The sequence below is a fragment of the Lichenostomus cassidix genome, chromosome 2, assembly GCF_008360975.1.
Source record: "Lichenostomus cassidix isolate B80296 chromosome 2, HeHo_3.0, whole genome shotgun sequence".
NCBI classification, from domain to species: domain Eukaryota; kingdom Metazoa; phylum Chordata; class Aves; order Passeriformes; family Meliphagidae; genus Lichenostomus; species Lichenostomus cassidix.
Window position 1 is genome coordinate 45,524,637 of NC_139482.1, and position 16,472 is coordinate 45,541,108.

The window sequence follows — 16,472 nt, forward strand, 5'->3', positions numbered from 1 at the left end:
GGGGAAGGATGTGCTACATGTGGTAGCAGGCTCTGATCCCAGTATGGGAGTCTCCTTTGCAGCCTTGGCGGGGATGGGTTCCTTAGAGGGTTTTGGGTAGTGTTCCTGTGGCTCTGGGAGTCAGGCAGCAGGCATGGTGCCACTGCTATGAGCAACCAGGATGCCTTGCATTCAGAGAAGACTGGATGTTGGCCAAGCAGCACCACAGCAGCTTGGACCTATCAGCTAAAATGAAGCAAATAAACAGTAGCAACTAATTACAGTTCCCCCTCCTTGAGGCAAGAAGCTGCCCAAACCAGGGGCATGATACCCAGAGAGCTGGATTAGGTGGGAAACTGGCCGGGAGGTGCCCCAGGTTTACTCCTTGCCAAAGCCCTTGACCAGGGGAGTCAGAAAGGGTGCCCGGGTGGAGAGCAGCTGTCTCCGAGCTGCAGGGGCTGCCGAGGGCAGGAAGCCTTGTATGACCACCCAACCCTGGAATGTTTGGAGACCCCCACATTGGGGGCATGAAAGTGGCAGCGGTAGGCCTATGCAGAAGTGGGGAGGGGATGTAGACGGCAGCCTGGGCTCGGAGTACACGAGGAAAAAAAGAAAAACGGGAGGAGAGGGGAAAAAAAGGAGCAGCCGAGCCAGCCAGGAGTCGAACCTAGAATCTTCTGATCCGTAGTCAGACGCGTTATCCATTGCGCCACTGGCCCTGCTCGGTAACCCACGGCTGCCCGCGCGCAGTTCAGCGCAGCTCTGGCGCGCTGGCTCAGCCAATGGCGGCGCAGGCGAGCCCGCCCGGCCCCGCCTCCCCCCCGCCATAGGCAGCGCCCCGCCCTGCGCTGGCTAGCGCGCCCGCGGAGGTTTGTCCCGAGCGAGGCCCCGTCGCTCCGGCCCAGGGACGCGTCAGTCGGGCAGGGAGGGAGCGGCCGGGTCGGAGCGGAGCCGGCGGCGGCGGCCGGGGACAGCCCGAGGGGACGGATGGCGACGGCGGCAGCGGCGGGAACCACGGCGGCGGCAGCCTACGCCAGCCTGAAGCTGTGAGTGACCCCTTGGGACGCGGGGGTCGCGGCTCTGGCGCCTGCCGAAGGGGAGGGGAGGGAAAGGCAAGGGAGGAGCCGCCGGCGGAGCGACGGTCGCCCGTCCCTTGCTGTCCGCTGCCCTCCCCCGGCCTGCCCTCTGCCCTGTCTGTCCCTCTCGGCTGCCTCGCTCCCCGGGTGACCGTGAAGGGCTTGGCCTGAGGCGGCGGCTGCGTGCGGGAGGGCGGTGGGAGGCGGAGGGAGGACTTCGGCCGCGGACACGGTTCCCTGTCGCCGTCCATCGCGGAGCGCTGCGGCCGGGCGGCTCCCGGCTCTGTGTCGCTGCCCTCCCGCATGTCCAGCAGGTCAGTGCCTGCGGGGCTTCCCTCGGTGGGAGCAGCCCGGGCTGCCTGCTGGCCGTGGAGTGTCCCTCTCTGGAGACATTCCGAAGGCACCTGGACGCGTTCCTGTGTCACCTGCTCGGGGTGACCCCGCCTTGGCAGGGGGGCTGGACAGATGATCTCCAGAGATCGTTCCAGCCCTAGCAGTTCTGTGGTTCTGCCTTCCTGCTCGCAGGTGGCCGCTCTGGGGCTCGGGCAGCTATAAGGCTGTGTGTGTGCAGCGCCGCTTGCCAGCACAAGGTTCCCTAGGCGTGCTCATCCTTCGGCCTCTCGTGACACAAATGGCTTTGGTTTTTTTCGCGTGGTGTGTGATGGTTTTGATGCCAATTGATGACTGAACTTGGAGGGCTTTGAACTTCCGGGACTCTCCTGTGCAGCGCCGGTTTTGACTTTTCCAAATAAATTCTTCTAACTACCCAGTGTATTTTTTTTATTAAAACAAATAATTTTTTTTAGGGGAGAATGTAGTCTTGTGAACGTCTGTATGCCACGTTTGTTTGCTGTCTTTAATACAGCAGAAGAAGTTGCATAACTGAAAGCAGTGCAAAGTTAACACTGCAAGAGGCATCTCCATGACAAACCCTCTCACCGACCAGTTCAAACTCCCAAGGATAGTACTCTGTGCATAAGACTCCTCATGACTATGTGAAGCCAAAAGTGAAGCATCTTTGTGTGTCCTAAAGATGTTCCCAGGCTTTTGACCTCTAAACAGTAGCTGGAAACTCCATAATTGAGTTGTCAATGCTGTTTTCAGGCAGCAGTGTCTGAAAGTGATTCTTAAGCCTGATTTAACTGTACTTTATGCTCTGCTAAATTTCATTTGACAGTCATCTTTTGGATTCAGAGCAGACATCTTTTGGAGGGCTGTATAAACAGTTTGCTATAATGCTGTTACATGTTTCAAAGGCACTTGGCTTCTTATTTTGGTTAGGTAGTTATTTGAGGGTATACAGACCCTGGGGATAATTGAGTATTGCTGAAGAGTAAGATCATCAGTGATGGCTGAGGGACTTTTTACTTGGCAGAAAGTTTTTGGTTTGGGTTTTTTTTTCTTGTCACCTAAACAGTATTTGTCTTTCTTTAAGCTGATCTTGTGATCTTTTTGCCTGCAGAGGAGCAAAGGTGAGTTGTGTGAGTAGCAGTCATGTGACTTGTAGTACACAGTTGTTCTTAGAATTTTTTAAAGTAAAATCACTTTTCTGGATACAGGCTAGTAAAGAATTCTCTCATTCAGAGTTTAATCTTGGCTAAAAATAAGCTTTGATCTTTTTAGAACAAGGCTGTCTCAGATGTAGTTTAACATGAGTCTTTTCATGAACATGAAAACAGAATTGTTTTGTGTTCTGAAAATGAGCTTTTCTTTTTCTTGTCATTACACTAAGTTGTGATAGTGGCTGCAGATGTTCTACCAAGCATTTGCAGATACAGGGCTGGAACTTGGATGATGAGTCAAACCTGCCAGGTTGTCAAGGTCAAAGGAGAATGTTCTGAAAAATCCACGCTAGACTTCAGTTTGGGGATTTAGGGATGACAGTGTTTGGGTTTGGATTTTTAACTGACTACTCATTCTCAAGATGATACAGTCAGATTCTGCAGCTGTACCTCTTCTGGATAGTCTGGTGGCTCTGTATGGAGCTTCCCTGACTGCAGTGCTCTGCAGAGTCCCATCCTGTACATGCAGCCACAGGTTCTAGCTCTCAACACAAACTGCTTGTGTTCTCCACCATATCAAAAGTAGTGGTTCATGCCCTTTGTTCAGTGTCATTGGTCAAGTTCAAGTGATACCAGTGAAAGTACTCATGTCTGGCATTTGTGCCACTTATGGAACTAATTGAGTTACACCAACAGTTATTGGGGAAAACTATGAACCTGAAAACAGCTATGCATAGTTGTCATCCGTGTCATTGCTATACTTAACTCCCTCTGGTAGCCTCAGGAATAAATTGTAAAATTCAAACAGCTATTGCAGGTATTGCATCCACATCTGGTAGTGGAGTTGCCAGTCCAGTTCATATATAAAAACTGATTGTTAAAGCTGTCTGCAGAATAGAGAAAATTCTGGCTGTTGTTTTGGCTCAGTTAAAATCATTTTTTTTTCTTTGTGTGTGGATGAAGACTTATCTTTCTGATAGCCTTCTCCTTATCCTGTGGGTCTGTGACACTAGCTGTGTTTCAAATTTAACTCCTCCTGCCCATAGTTATGTTGCCTCACATGCTTGTTACCTCACAAGTGAAAGTACTTATCAGTCTTTAGTAGCTACTGCACTTGAACACAGTGCCTTCCACTTGTGTGTTTGGGGGGAGGTCTAAAAGGGCATTTTGGTTTCAATAGCATTTCCAGAAAGAACAGCTACAAATCTTTTTCTTCCTTCTCCATCTAAGTGGCTGTCATGGTAAAGCTCAGGGATGTTGGTTGAGCAGAACATTAACTTATGCAGTAAATTATTTTCATCTAGAGTGAAACTTCACTGGAAATAGACATTATGTAGCCAAGCCTTTAATACATGCCTTTTCTGTTTTGTTTTTAAATGGTATTTCCATTAGTGTTTTCTAAATCCTGGAGTTTTTCTCCCTGCAACAACTACTGCTCTATGGGAGATATTCCAATTCCTTGGGCTGTTTCTGCTCGAGGAGTAATATTTATGGGAGACATATAATTAGCACACCTGCTCACCTAGAAAATCTGGAATCTCTGGAGTGCTGAAACCACCAGTGTGTTAGCTCTGTTACTTAACATACTGCTGGGACTCTGCATAAACTAACATCTTTCCTGTATCTCACTGCAGACCAGTTTGCTGTGCTCAAGATACCAAATGCATCCCTGTGCAGTACAGGGTGTGCTTTTGGCTTGCTTTATTACAGTATTCAGAGGCTGACATCAAAGACTTTCCTGCATTAGAGCAATGTTAAGTATTTATGGTGAAATAATCAATTACTGAAGTAAGGGTTTGGCTGTTGAGGCCTGGAAGGCTTAAGTGATATTGAGTGAAGTACTATCTTTAGTGGCCATTACAGCATGATGGTTCCTCTTTCATGTGCTGTACCTGAACACAGGAATATTCCTATCTGTAAGATCACCTTTACATTAAAATGTGGGATGCAACTGTTCATTGTCCTTATGACACACAATGCTGCTTTATAACATAATTAAGGAAGTGAAACTTCACAACAAGTATACAAACAAAAGAAATACTATCTCACTTAACTGTGAGTCTGACTTCACACTTGGTGTAGGCAAGCAGTGGTTTGTTATTGTTTGATTTTATTTTTTTATGTTTCTGTTATGTTGGGGATCAATACTTTTTTCCCACAACTTTGAATTGTAGTAATGAAATCTACTGAGTTGCTTTATCTTTTGGCAGCAAAACACACAATTTCAGTTGGAGAAGATTATCAAAATGAAATCCAAGTCACCTTCAGTAATATTTGATATGGGAATTTGGTGGTTTTAGTTCTTCAATACTTCTCCTTCTCTTGAGTAATGTGAGTTATACTGTCAGTGTAAAATACTTGCATTTATTGCTTCCTTTGTTCTTTAGCAACACTGAGAAATAGTTCATTTTAATGGTGGTCAGTTTTCCTTTATTTAAAAATAAGGGAATATAAGGACTCAAATTTTGTGAAGATTTGATGTGCTGTTGTTAAGTTGGAAGCAAGATACTGGTGGTGAGAGTTCTTGATGTCTTACATAGTTCTGAACAGCAGTGATGATGTAACTGAGGAGAAGGCAGGCTCCTCTGTCAAATATGAAGTTTATACAAAAGCAGAATGTGGCCTGGTGCATGAAAACCAGTTCTAAATGTAACTACAGACATTATGAGCTTCTATAACATACTGCTTTCCTTGTTATTTTTGACATAATACTGGCACCTAGGACTTTCATCTGTCCTTATTTCATTAAAATAACAGAATGAATCTGCAGATTCCTAGTTGTGAATGAACCTTTCTTCACCATTTAATACCTCCTTTCAGGTCAGTAAAATTAGCATGTGTGCTATCTGTTTAAGCTTGTGATAGACATACAGGCTTGCTAGTGAGTAGTTTGGAGATGAAGCTATCCCTGCATGCAGTGTTCATCAGCTTCCTTTCTGAAAGACAAGTGAGAGGCAATCATCTTGGCTATAGCAATTTTATGATAGAAAAGGTTATCTAAGTGAGAATGTAACTACTAGCCTAGTTCTGGTAATTAGTAAAGTTGTAAATCAGCACTTGGGCTGGAACTGATTTGAGTCTTGGCCTCTTCCTCAACTATATTTATTTTAGGAAACGTTGAACTTCTTGCACAAATGAAGCAAGGGCTAAGTGAATCATCTTTCTGTTGAAAATTTTGAAGAGCACTAATTATCCCACTTCTTCTGAAGCACAGATTTCATATCTTGCAGGGCCTTAGGCTTTCCAGTTTCTGTTGCACAGTTGTATTTAAGGTAGTTTTTAAAGGTGATCCCAACAGGGTAGTATTGTTCAAGTTCTGTCAACTTTGTAGGTTGGTAACTTGATTTCCTCTTGCCTGTCTCCCCCCTCCCTCAAGACATCCAAAAGAGTCAACAACAATTCTGTTCCAGAGTGCTGAAAGCTGCTGAAGCCTTTTTGGTCCATTGAGCTGAAAACAGGGGTTACTTGTCTTGTGTTCCCTATGACACTTTTGTCACTAAATTTGGTCCTGGAGAGGACCATAGGAAGGAGGACTTCAAATGAATGTGAAACATAAATTTCTAGCTTTGCTTAAACTACAGCCATTGTGTAAGAGGAGATAAAGGTGCTAAAACTGTTAAAAGGGCAGTGGTAGCAGCAGGAGATAATGTTGTCTAGGGTTTGAGAGGGAGAAACGCTGGGATCTGGTCTAGCAGAGCAGGGCATATGACACACACTGAGACACCGAGCATCATTTCCAGTGGCAGGCTTAATTCTGTCTGTTTTCTTTTCACTTTGGGGATACTGAGAGTAAAAGACTTCTTCTTCAGGGAGAAATTGTTATTCTTGCATGTGGTAAAGAAAACATTTGTTTATATGACAGTTATTTGACATTTGTAAGCTTCTTAGTTCATTCAAAACAGGCTTTCACCAATATGCCTGTGAATCTCTGTGCTGAGACTGTAGTAGTGTCATGGCAATGTTGCACTTTATAATGCAGAGAACAGCTTTTAAAAATACTGATCATGGATGGAAGTGCTCTTCGTGCTCTGTGCAGTTAGTGTGGATGTCTTGTCCATGCTGTGCTCTTTATACAGAGTATTCAAAAACTAAAGCTATCGTTCTCAACACTTTGTCTAGAGACTGTTTACAACCTGATACGTTAATGTATTTCTTTCAACTTACTTTGCTTGAGATACTCAGATGAGTAAGAGTGCATAAGCATCTGTTGTAATGGCACAACAGGTCCAATATTAAACTTCTTAGAGTCTCTTCCCAGGTTTTTTTAAGCTGGAATCTTTTGTGTCAACTGACATCGCAGAGAAACAGGAGCGTTCAACTAAGCTGACAGAAGCTAAGTAGCTGCAGCTTTCTTTTGTGGAAAAAATGCCTACTGCTGCCTCCTGCCAACTAGCAATAGGTTTCTGACTGCATCTTAAATAGTATATCCTGTTTTCTTTTTTAGATTCTTTAATAAACTGAAGGTTAGTAGATGTCTTTAGCTTGCCTTGCCCTCGTTCTATCTGTGTAAGCTTGTTTGCTTTTTGCCATGAAAACAGCTCCCGTTATTGCTGTGAAACTCCCCTAAAGTGCTGGGGGTGCACGTGTGCACTTCATCACAAATAGAAGCAATGAAAGCAAAGTAGGTGTTTTAAGGTTTCAGTATTCAGTGAACTGTATATTTGTATTTCTTACTCTGATGTTTTTATTTTTAAAGGTAAAGCATTTAATATGTGTATATGAAAGATTTAAGGATGCCAATTTACAAAGGAAATACTATAGATGTGTTCCCCGTTTTAGGAGCCATAGACTAATTTTCCTGTAATGAAGTTAAATTATCTGATGAACGCTTAACTACTAATTGCTTTACAGTTGGTTGTGGTATGTTGTTTGGTGGACTTTTTTTCAGTTCAGTATTTGCTCTCCTCTGGCTTTCCTCTAATTTCCCAGTGAGGCTGTGGAATCACCATCCTTCGGGAGAGTGAAAACACACCCTAAGAAACAGGGTTTAACTTAGAAGTTGAATAAACTTTAAATAAAGTTGGCCCTTCTTTAAGCAGGTGGAAAGTGGGATCTTCTAGACCTCTTTTTAAGGACTCCGTGGTGAGTTGATCCTGGATGCCCACTGGAGTGGCTCTATCACTCCCCTTCTCACCTGGATAGGGGCGAGAAAATAAAAGGAGTGACACTTGGGTCAAGATAAGGGCAGGGAGAGATCACTCAGCAATTACCATCACTGGCAAAACTAAGTCAACTTGGGGAAATTAAACTAATTTGTTAACAATCTAAATGGGGTAGGATAATGAGAAATAAAGCCAAATCTTAACACCTTCCCCTCACCCCTCCTTTCTTCCTCACCTCAACTCTGCTATTTTCTCCACCTCCTTCCTCTCCTCCAGCAACACAGGGAGACTGTGAATGGGGTTTGTGGTCAGTTCATCGCTCTTTGTCTCTGTTGCTGCTTCCCCAGTGGAAGGACTCCTTCCCCTGCTCCATCATGGGGTCCCTCTCCCAGAGACCATTCTCCACAAACTTCTTCAAAGTAAGTCCTTCCCACAGATTGCAGTTCTTCATGAGCTGTTTTAGCCTGGGTCCCTTCTACAGGGTGCAGTCCTTCAGGAACAGACTGTTCCAGCATGGTTTCCCAGCAGGGTTGCAAGTCCTGCCAGAAGCCTGCTTCAGCACAGGCTTCCCATGGGGTCACAGCCTCACATAATTCCAGAATATTCTGAGTTGGAAAGGATCCACAAAGATCATCAAGTTCAGCTGTCAACTCAATGGCCCATGTGGAGATCAAGCCCACAACCTTGGTGTTATTAGCACCATGTTCTAACCAGCATCACCCCGCTCTGTCATGGCCCTCCAAGGGCTCCAGGTGGATTTCTGCTCTGCCATAGGCTGCAGAGGGGAGCACTTGTCTCACTGTGGTCTTCACCATGGGCTGCAGGGGAATCTCTGCTCCAGCTCCTGGAGCATTTGCTGCCCGTCCTTCTGCACTGACCTTGGTGTCTGCAGAATGGCTTCTGTCACATGTTCTCACTCCTCTCTCCTGCTGCAGTTGCTGTTTGCTGGGCTTTTCCCCGTTCTTAAATATGTTATCCCAGAGGTGCTGCTACCATCATTGATGGGCTGGACCTTGGCCAGCAGTGGGTCCATCTTGGAGCTGGCTGGCATTGGTTCTGTCAGATACAGGAAGCTTCCAGCAGCTTTTCACAGAAGCCAGTCTTTTAGCTCCCCTGCTATCAAAACCTGACCATCAGACTCCTCTGATCTAAATTAGTATTCTAATTCAGCTTTCTGAAGGATTAAAAAAACCACGGGATGTGTAGAAATGCAAGATCTATTTAGGGAGAAGAAGCCTAAAAATACCTATCCTGGTACCAGAACAGGAATTTTAAAACTGTGACTTCATGTCTTGTCAAGCCTTAAAGAAGAGGAAAAATCACTATAAGAGTCAAGAATACTCATTTAAGACTGTTTGGGGTGTTTTGTTTGTTAGCTGACCATTTCCTATGTACAGCTACAAGTCATTTCTTCATAACTCTGCTATCAATGCACAATATAATGTGTCTGGCTTATTGCAAATATCTCAATGGGTGTATTTTTAAGGAAGACTTCTAAAAACTGTGTATGACTAGCATGGTACTGCATTTGGATTTTGTTCTGGTTTTGTCTGGGGAAGGAAGGGAAAGATGGCGATGAAGTCTGATCAGGTAGTCAGTGTGTGACTTGTCTGGTGGGGAGAATATGTTATGATGTGTGTCATGTAGACCTGGCTAACAGGTCTGGGAAATGGTAGTGTTGAGACACCTGCCTCAATAAATTAGTGTGCCACTTGAACTTTTCCATTCCTACTGTGTTGTTTCCAGTGGATTCTTCCAATACTTACAACACTTATGTGAACCAGGTGTGTTTGTCATTTTGTACATTACTTTTATGTTTATTAGACTCGCATTAGGGATGTGATCTGACCTGTTAAGAAGTTTTTGGTTTAAAAACTTCTGATTCCATGTTGGGTTTTGGCTTATCAGATATGATTCAAGCTTACAGGAATTAGAGTGGACCACTGTGTACACAAACTCACTTTCATGTCTTTACCCTACAGTAATAAAAAGGAATTAAGTTTATTAAACTGGCCGTGAATTTTGCAATAACAGATGAGATGGACTTGCTTTTTTCTTTTTTTTCTTTTCCCCACACTGTCAACATCAGTGGCTCTTGGGAAGCAATCCAGTGAGAATTTAGTTATTTTGCAGCTGAAGTAAGGTGTAAAATTGATTGCTCTGTCTTCAAGTGGTGAAGAATAAACAAACCCAAAGTAAGTTTTACTAAACTAATTCCATTTTCCTCTCTCTTCTCTTAAAGGCATATAACCCCAGAGAAGTTCTATGTGGAAGCCTGTGATGATGGAGCAGATGATGTGCTTGCTATTGATAGAGTCTCAACAGAAGTTACTCTTACAGGTGACTCTCCTCACTAGTATTTCTCAATACAGTCTTCTCTGTCCTTTCTGTCTGTTTTGGTCTAGGAGTCCAAGAAGATCGTCAGAACCTTGCTGAGATGATACTGGCATCATTGTTTTTATTTTTAGTTGCTGTTTAAAACAGTGCTTTGTATTCTGTTCTGTAGAGCTTTGTTTCAAATGCCTTTTTGCTGTGGGATTGATGCTGTGGGTAACCAGGGTGATATAGTGCTTGCCTGGTTTTTGGTAACACTGTCCGTCACAATAGGGGAAGCTGACTCATCCCAGCTTGTTGGGGTTGGTGCTAGTTCAAAATCAAACTGGGGAAGGATTGAACACTGGGGTTCTGCAGCTTTTCCAAATTGTCTCAGTACTGTCTTGTATATAAAACTGAAACCTGACTTTTTATAAAGCCGCTAGAAATAGCAACAGTAAAAAACCCTTACTGTAAATTTTGTTCTGTGTTGCAAATCTGGATTCAAATGTCAGTGTGAGTGGTCTTAAGCATGTTGATGTCTTGAAAATTTTAGTTTCTTTTTTTTTTTTTAAGAATGTGAAACAAAGAACTTTGATTAAATGACAGTGAAACGAAGGCAGTGGGAGACTTTTTATACTTCAGGAGTTTGTATTGTAATGCTTAAATACTTTTACTTAATACAATACTTACAATACAATTACTTACTTTGTAAGTAATACTTACAATAGTATTACTAATCTCCAAACAGACAGAAATGCTACAGTAATAGCAATGTAAAAGCAGTCATTCTCTCTCTTTTATTAGGCTTCTTGTATACTTCATGTAAGAGGAGTATGCCCATCTCTCTGATACTTTTGGTATTGCAGTATTTTATTTCAATTTCTCCTTCAAAACTGTGAAAATAGTTATCCCAAATATTTTCTTAGTCTACATCTCTCTTACTACCAATGTTTTATCAGATGAACCTGCAAGGTGTTTAAAGCAGAGGACAATTCAAGGGTTACCTTTTTCAGTTTTCTGAGTTCTAAGAAAATGCTTTGTTCTGGGGGATGTTTTGGGTATCTTTAGATTTCTCTAATATCCATTCTGTTGTTTTAGAAATGTAGATAGATGAAACTTACACATGCTAAGACTTCTAATTGATATTTGGATACTTTTTGGATCTCTTGGTATGTTGTTTGGAATAAATACTGTGTTCCTTGCCATATCTATGCTGCTGTTGGTAATTTTGCAGAGATAGCTTAGGTCTTTTGAGAGAAACAGACCAAGGATCAGAAGAAGCAAACAGACCTGGGAGGCACAAGCACTTATGGTTTGGTTGTCCTTTGTGTCTTGATGGCTTCAAAACAAAGCTGCTGGAAGCTGGCAGGACAAGACATTATTGAGAAGTCTATTTGCTATACTGTCATGTAAATGAGCTTGAATTTATTCAGTTGGATGACTACTTTGATTAAACATGAGCAATTGGTTAGGAGTTGGGTTAGAATTCCAGATCCTCCTCCCAAACCTCCATCAGGCTTGGAAATTCTGATGCTTTGTTTCTTATACTTAACACTGTAGCAAAACTTAATTTGACCTGGAACGCTGGAGAAGCCTAGTTTTAATAGTGTTCCAATACAGTCATGAAAGAAGGAGTCTGAAATTCTGATGTTCTTTTCTTCTGCTTTTCAGTTAAAAAAGATGTTCCCCCTTCAGCTGTTACAAGGCCCATATTTGGTATTTTGGGAACAATCCGATTGGTGGCAGGTAAGCAGAGCAGAACTGTGCTCTTTAAAATACTTAGATAAAATAGGTCGCTAAAGAAGCTTTAAAGGCAAAAATAGTAGTAGCAAACATCTGGGGTTGCACTTTCATCAGTATGATAGGCTTTCCTTGTGCCTTCTAGAGGAAGGAGGCATCCAAATCTACTTTATCATGAATGTTTGTGTAATTCTTAAACTAGGAGGTGCTCTAAAGGTAGGTTTAACTGGCAGTTGTTTGAGTTTTAAGGAATGCATTTCAAATGGGTGCAAAGAAACTCATCTACTTATTCTTTGTAACTGTTTTAATCTTAGCTGCAGGATTTGATGCAACAGTCAAGTGCTGGGTTGTGAAGCTTGGCTTTAAATCAATAATCATGGTACACAAATAGCTGAGAGTGACGGGGGATAGACGAGTAGATGCAGCTGTTCAAGTAATGGTTGTGTTGCAACGGCCCTACAAATAAAAAAAAAATCCAACACGAAAAGGGCAGACTGGAACAATTACAAGTTTAGGGAGTTTTAGGATAGCATAAGGATAAGTTGTCCAGTTTTTCTAAGTGTCGCAGTGGTCAGATCTAAGCAGCCACTGCCGTGAATAAACCTGATGCATAAAGTGTAACCTTTTGGGAGAGTAAGCACTGCTGCTCCAACAATCCTTTTTGTAGATTTTGATACAGTTTGAGCCTGAAGTAGTCTGAAAAATGATGTAATAAGCAGCATACATACTGAATAAAATCTCCATATGTACAAAGGATTAAAGATTACTCACTGCGGTATTCCCAGCTGAGACAAAGGATCATTACGTTGAATGCAGTGACTTCTGACAGGATCTTAAAACTGCTGAACTTTCTATGCCCATATTCTAAAGAATTGTGAGTCTTGTAGAGTAAGGGCAATGATACATGTGTAATGGATACAGAGTAGTGGATACATGTGTCTTGGGACATGATGAGCCCTGACTGTTTTAAAACTGAAGAGCCCCAAAGGGGAACTTTCACTACTTACAGGCTTGGTAATGATCACTATTCATCTGACTGAATATTAAATAAAATATAGAATATGTAAGTCTCTTAATAGCGTGATGTTTTTCATTCTATCCTCCAGAGCTTTTCACTAAGTGTTAGTATACAGCTTTCAAAGTAAAGATGTTATCAGTTAAAGTAAATGTTCAGTAAGTGTTATTAGGAAGTTCACTGCTGTTAACTGTAAAACTGGCCCTGTATCTAGCAGTGCACCATCTTTAACAAATGTAAATATTCTTCACCTATTGCAGTATTAAGATTAAACTTTTTCTTCATAAATGAGATGAGACTGAAATACGATAGGCTTAGAAATAAGGCTATATTGTGTTCACCAAGTGTAAATTAATTGCTCTGAGTGAACTGTCCATGATTATGGGGTTTTTTTTCTTCATTACTTATGCAACCAGGGAAACAGCAAACTTCCTGTCTTAAATTGCTAAAAGAAGCCCAAATCTTTGTTCTGTTTTGAACCTGTTGATTTTTTTTTTCAGAGTAAGTTGAATACTCTTTTTGGCTTTTGAAGCATGCTTCCTTTCATGTATTTTGGACTTGCTCTGTGCTTTTCAAACCACATTCAAGAGCACTGGCCTCTTTCTGAGTTTGCAAACCTGAAGACTTTCAGACTGTCTCTGATCAGAAGTAGGAGTAGGTGACACTTTATCTTGTCCAATTTTTTTAAAATTCCTTTAACATAATGAGTAGCTCAAAGTCTCTGAGCATAGAGAAGTGAATAGCTTAGCACATACATTCTGGTTTTGCTCCAGCCCCTTACACTTAAGAACATAAAGTCCTGTTGGTCTCAGTTTTCTGATATGGTTATAGGCTGCTTTTCTAAATATATGCAGCTTTTTTTTTTTAACTTTGCTCTTTCTGATTTACAGGCACATATCTTATTGTAATAACAAAAAAGAAAAAAGTCGGTGAGATTTTCAGTCATGCAATCTGGAAAGCAACGGACTTTGACATCCTCTCCTACAAAAAGACCATGCTGCACTTAACTGATATTCAGGTAAGTACATTGATTAGGAGACTGTGGAGGAATGTTATTGTATGTTAGTGTTCATTGCCACAGGACCTAATTTCATGAAGCTGTAAATTTTTTAAAGAAGTTCTTTGAACAATACCTTTTCTCTGATTTGTTCCTGTTACTAGAATGGATGTAATATTTGTATAGATGTATATAAAATCATGGCATTCAAGATGGTAAACTCACATGGTACAACTTAGAATATCATCTGCAGTTTATGGATGTGCATCTTTGCTTCTTTTAGGATGGTACACCCTTCCTAATGCTTCTGTTACATCTTTCTCAAAGCTTTACTCTTCTGACAGCTCCTACAAGTAACTGCATTGTTATCATCTTATCTGTCTTGCTTTCTTTATGGAATTGTTCAATTACATAATTACCCAGCAGGAAAGAATTTACTTTTTTTTTTTTTTTGAGGGAGAGAGGGAAAGGTTGAAGATTTTTTAAAACAGATGTGTAGTGGATTGATAAAGAGCAGGTCAGGGTGTCTAATCAATGGAGCTGGAAGGCAATTTGATGCTTTTTTAGGAAAGGAATTAGGTTAATCAGAACTTGAACACAGATTATAACTTACTGTCAAGATAACTTCTTTTGTGTTGCCATCTTGTTTTTTGGGGTTTTTTAAATTTTTTACTGAAAGGTTTTCAGGGAAACTAATGGCTTCCTTTTTGCTTGGAAGTTATTAAAGTTAGTTTAATATCAGTAGCTATATAGCTCACAGGAATACTGTTCTCTGCTCTCCACTGTTGCAGAATTTGGTTGCAGTGTGCTAGGTGCAAGTTATCAGTGAACTGGCATCAGAATTGCCCTCTCATGCTTTCCTTGTATAGTAATCTCTGGATGGTATCATGTATTGCTAGAGCACTAGTAAAATTCATCTAATTGCTTCAAAAAGTAGTGGTAGCTTATAGGAGTAAAATATTTTGATAGTAGCATATGACAGCTCATCATTCTTTCCTCATCTCAACAGTTGCAGGACAATAAAGTATTTTTATCAATGCTTAACCATGTCTTGAGCGTGGATGGGTTTTACTTCTCAACAACCTACGACCTGACACACACCCTGCAGCGGCTGGCCAACACGAGCCCAGAGTTCCAGGAGATGAGCCTTCTGGAAAGGGTAAGGATTTCAGTTTGCTTAGTGTCTGTGTCTTTGAAATGTCAGTCAGTTTTATGGAGATGTTGTTTAAATTATGTCAGTGTTGTCCAAACTATTTGGAGTTGTGTCTGAGCATGTAGGTCCACACAAGTCTCATAGCTTGTGAGGAGCATGACGTTTTAGGGATCTGTTCTGATGCGATGTCACACTTCCAGATAGACATTTGGAAGTATTTTCTACAGTCTGCCTTAAATGGATTTGGAAAAATGCAAAATAAGTGGATTTTTTCCTCTAATTTAGTATTGAGTGCTTCTAATTACAACGAGAAGGAGCTAAGCAGAAAAACTGAGAGAAAGCAAGTAATTCCTTTGACCTGGAATGGCGGGGGAGGAATCCAGAGTAGAATAAATTGTACTTCTGTTCATATTATTTCCCAGGATAACTTAGAATAGAACTGCAGGTTTTATGGCTGTCAGTCTTGGGATGTTGTATTCTATCAAAGTATTCCAACTCTTTGTGTGAAGCATGAATTTAGTATCCTGCTTTTGTCTTAAAGACAAATCAGCCACATGCAATTTGAGCTTGAAATTCTCTTGTCTGTATTGATGGGGTTTTGGTTTGGTTTTTTAATATTGGAAAAAATGTTTACATTTTGGGACTGTTTTGCGTCATCAAATGCTGCTCTGGCAGCACTCTTGCCAGGGAGAGCAAGGACATGAAAGGATTGGTTAAAATTGTGTCACTTCAGAAGGTTGTTTGAAAGGCAAAGTACAGTAAAAAGGTATCAGTTTCAAGTAAATTCAGATCTTGGATGGTTAAAATTATTTCCCTGTAATTTCATATGCCCATGGCTCGAGTATTATGACTTGTGCAAAATGGCCACCATCCTTTTGAAATCTCCAGTTCATCTCTGCAAGAGAGGTCTGGTCTGTGTTTGGTGTGTGGGTGTCTTTCTTTGATATTTGTGTTTGTTGCTTTTTTAACAGTACTGGTAGAAGGAAACAACTCCAATATAATGGCACCAAAGCATTATGTTCTGCAGCTCAGTTGTTAATGGTTTAGAATTGTCAGGCAGAACCCTTAAAAATAGTTGAAAGAACAGTTCTCTCCAATCTTTACTTCATTTTCTAGTTGAGCTTATGAAGGGAACTTCATCTCCATTTGTACCTGTTCCCCTAAACTTGTGTGAGACATGGATACTATGATATTGCCTTTATGTTGAGCTAAACTGAATTGCCAGTCTCTAAAAGCATGTTGGCATTTTTCTTGCTGCAGGCAGATCCACGGTTTGTATGGAATGGACACCTTCTGAGAGAATTTATTGCTCAACCAGAGGTAAACACTTCATAATGATTAGGTTAATAGAGAACAAATATACTTTTACTATAAGGATGCAACAGTTTTTTGTAATTCTGTCTCTTTCAGACAGCCAGAATCTAGTATAACGTGGCTATTCATCATCTAGTTTAGCACAGTGAGTCTTCTGCTTTCAAACTTCCAACTTTGCCAATGTCCTCAGTAGTACTTCTAGAAGGTTAATTTTTTGGAAGTGTCTGTATTTGAAGATACTGTGCTGTTAAGATACCGGCTCGTATAAACCAAAGGGG

The 16,472-nt window shown here is 41.5% G+C and overlaps 1 protein-coding gene and 1 non-coding gene across 3 annotated transcripts in view; one reads left to right on the top strand and one right to left on the bottom strand.

The window, feature by feature from the left end:
- Positions 1-625: 625 nt before the first annotated feature.
- TRNAR-ACG (transfer RNA arginine (anticodon ACG)) lies at positions 626-698 on the bottom strand. The gene has a single exon. It is a non-coding gene; the product is annotated as a tRNA-Arg (tRNA).
- Positions 699-836: 138 nt separating this feature from the next.
- SACM1L (SAC1 like phosphatidylinositide phosphatase) overlaps positions 837-16,472 on the top strand; it is a 29,569-nt gene continuing 13,933 nt past the window's right edge. For both annotated transcript variants that reach the window (XR_014849844.1, XM_085051367.1), the window contains exons 1-6: positions 837-1,025; positions 9,902-9,999; positions 11,647-11,721; positions 13,621-13,748; positions 14,737-14,886; positions 16,141-16,200. Coding sequence is in view for 1 of the 2 variants with exons in the window: in XM_085051367.1 (XP_084907493.1) it covers positions 967-1,025; positions 9,902-9,999; positions 11,647-11,721; positions 13,621-13,748; positions 14,737-14,886; positions 16,141-16,200 (570 nt within the window). In the remaining variant the exon portion in view is untranslated. The remainder of the gene's footprint in view (positions 1,026-9,901; positions 10,000-11,646; positions 11,722-13,620; positions 13,749-14,736; positions 14,887-16,140; positions 16,201-16,472) is intronic.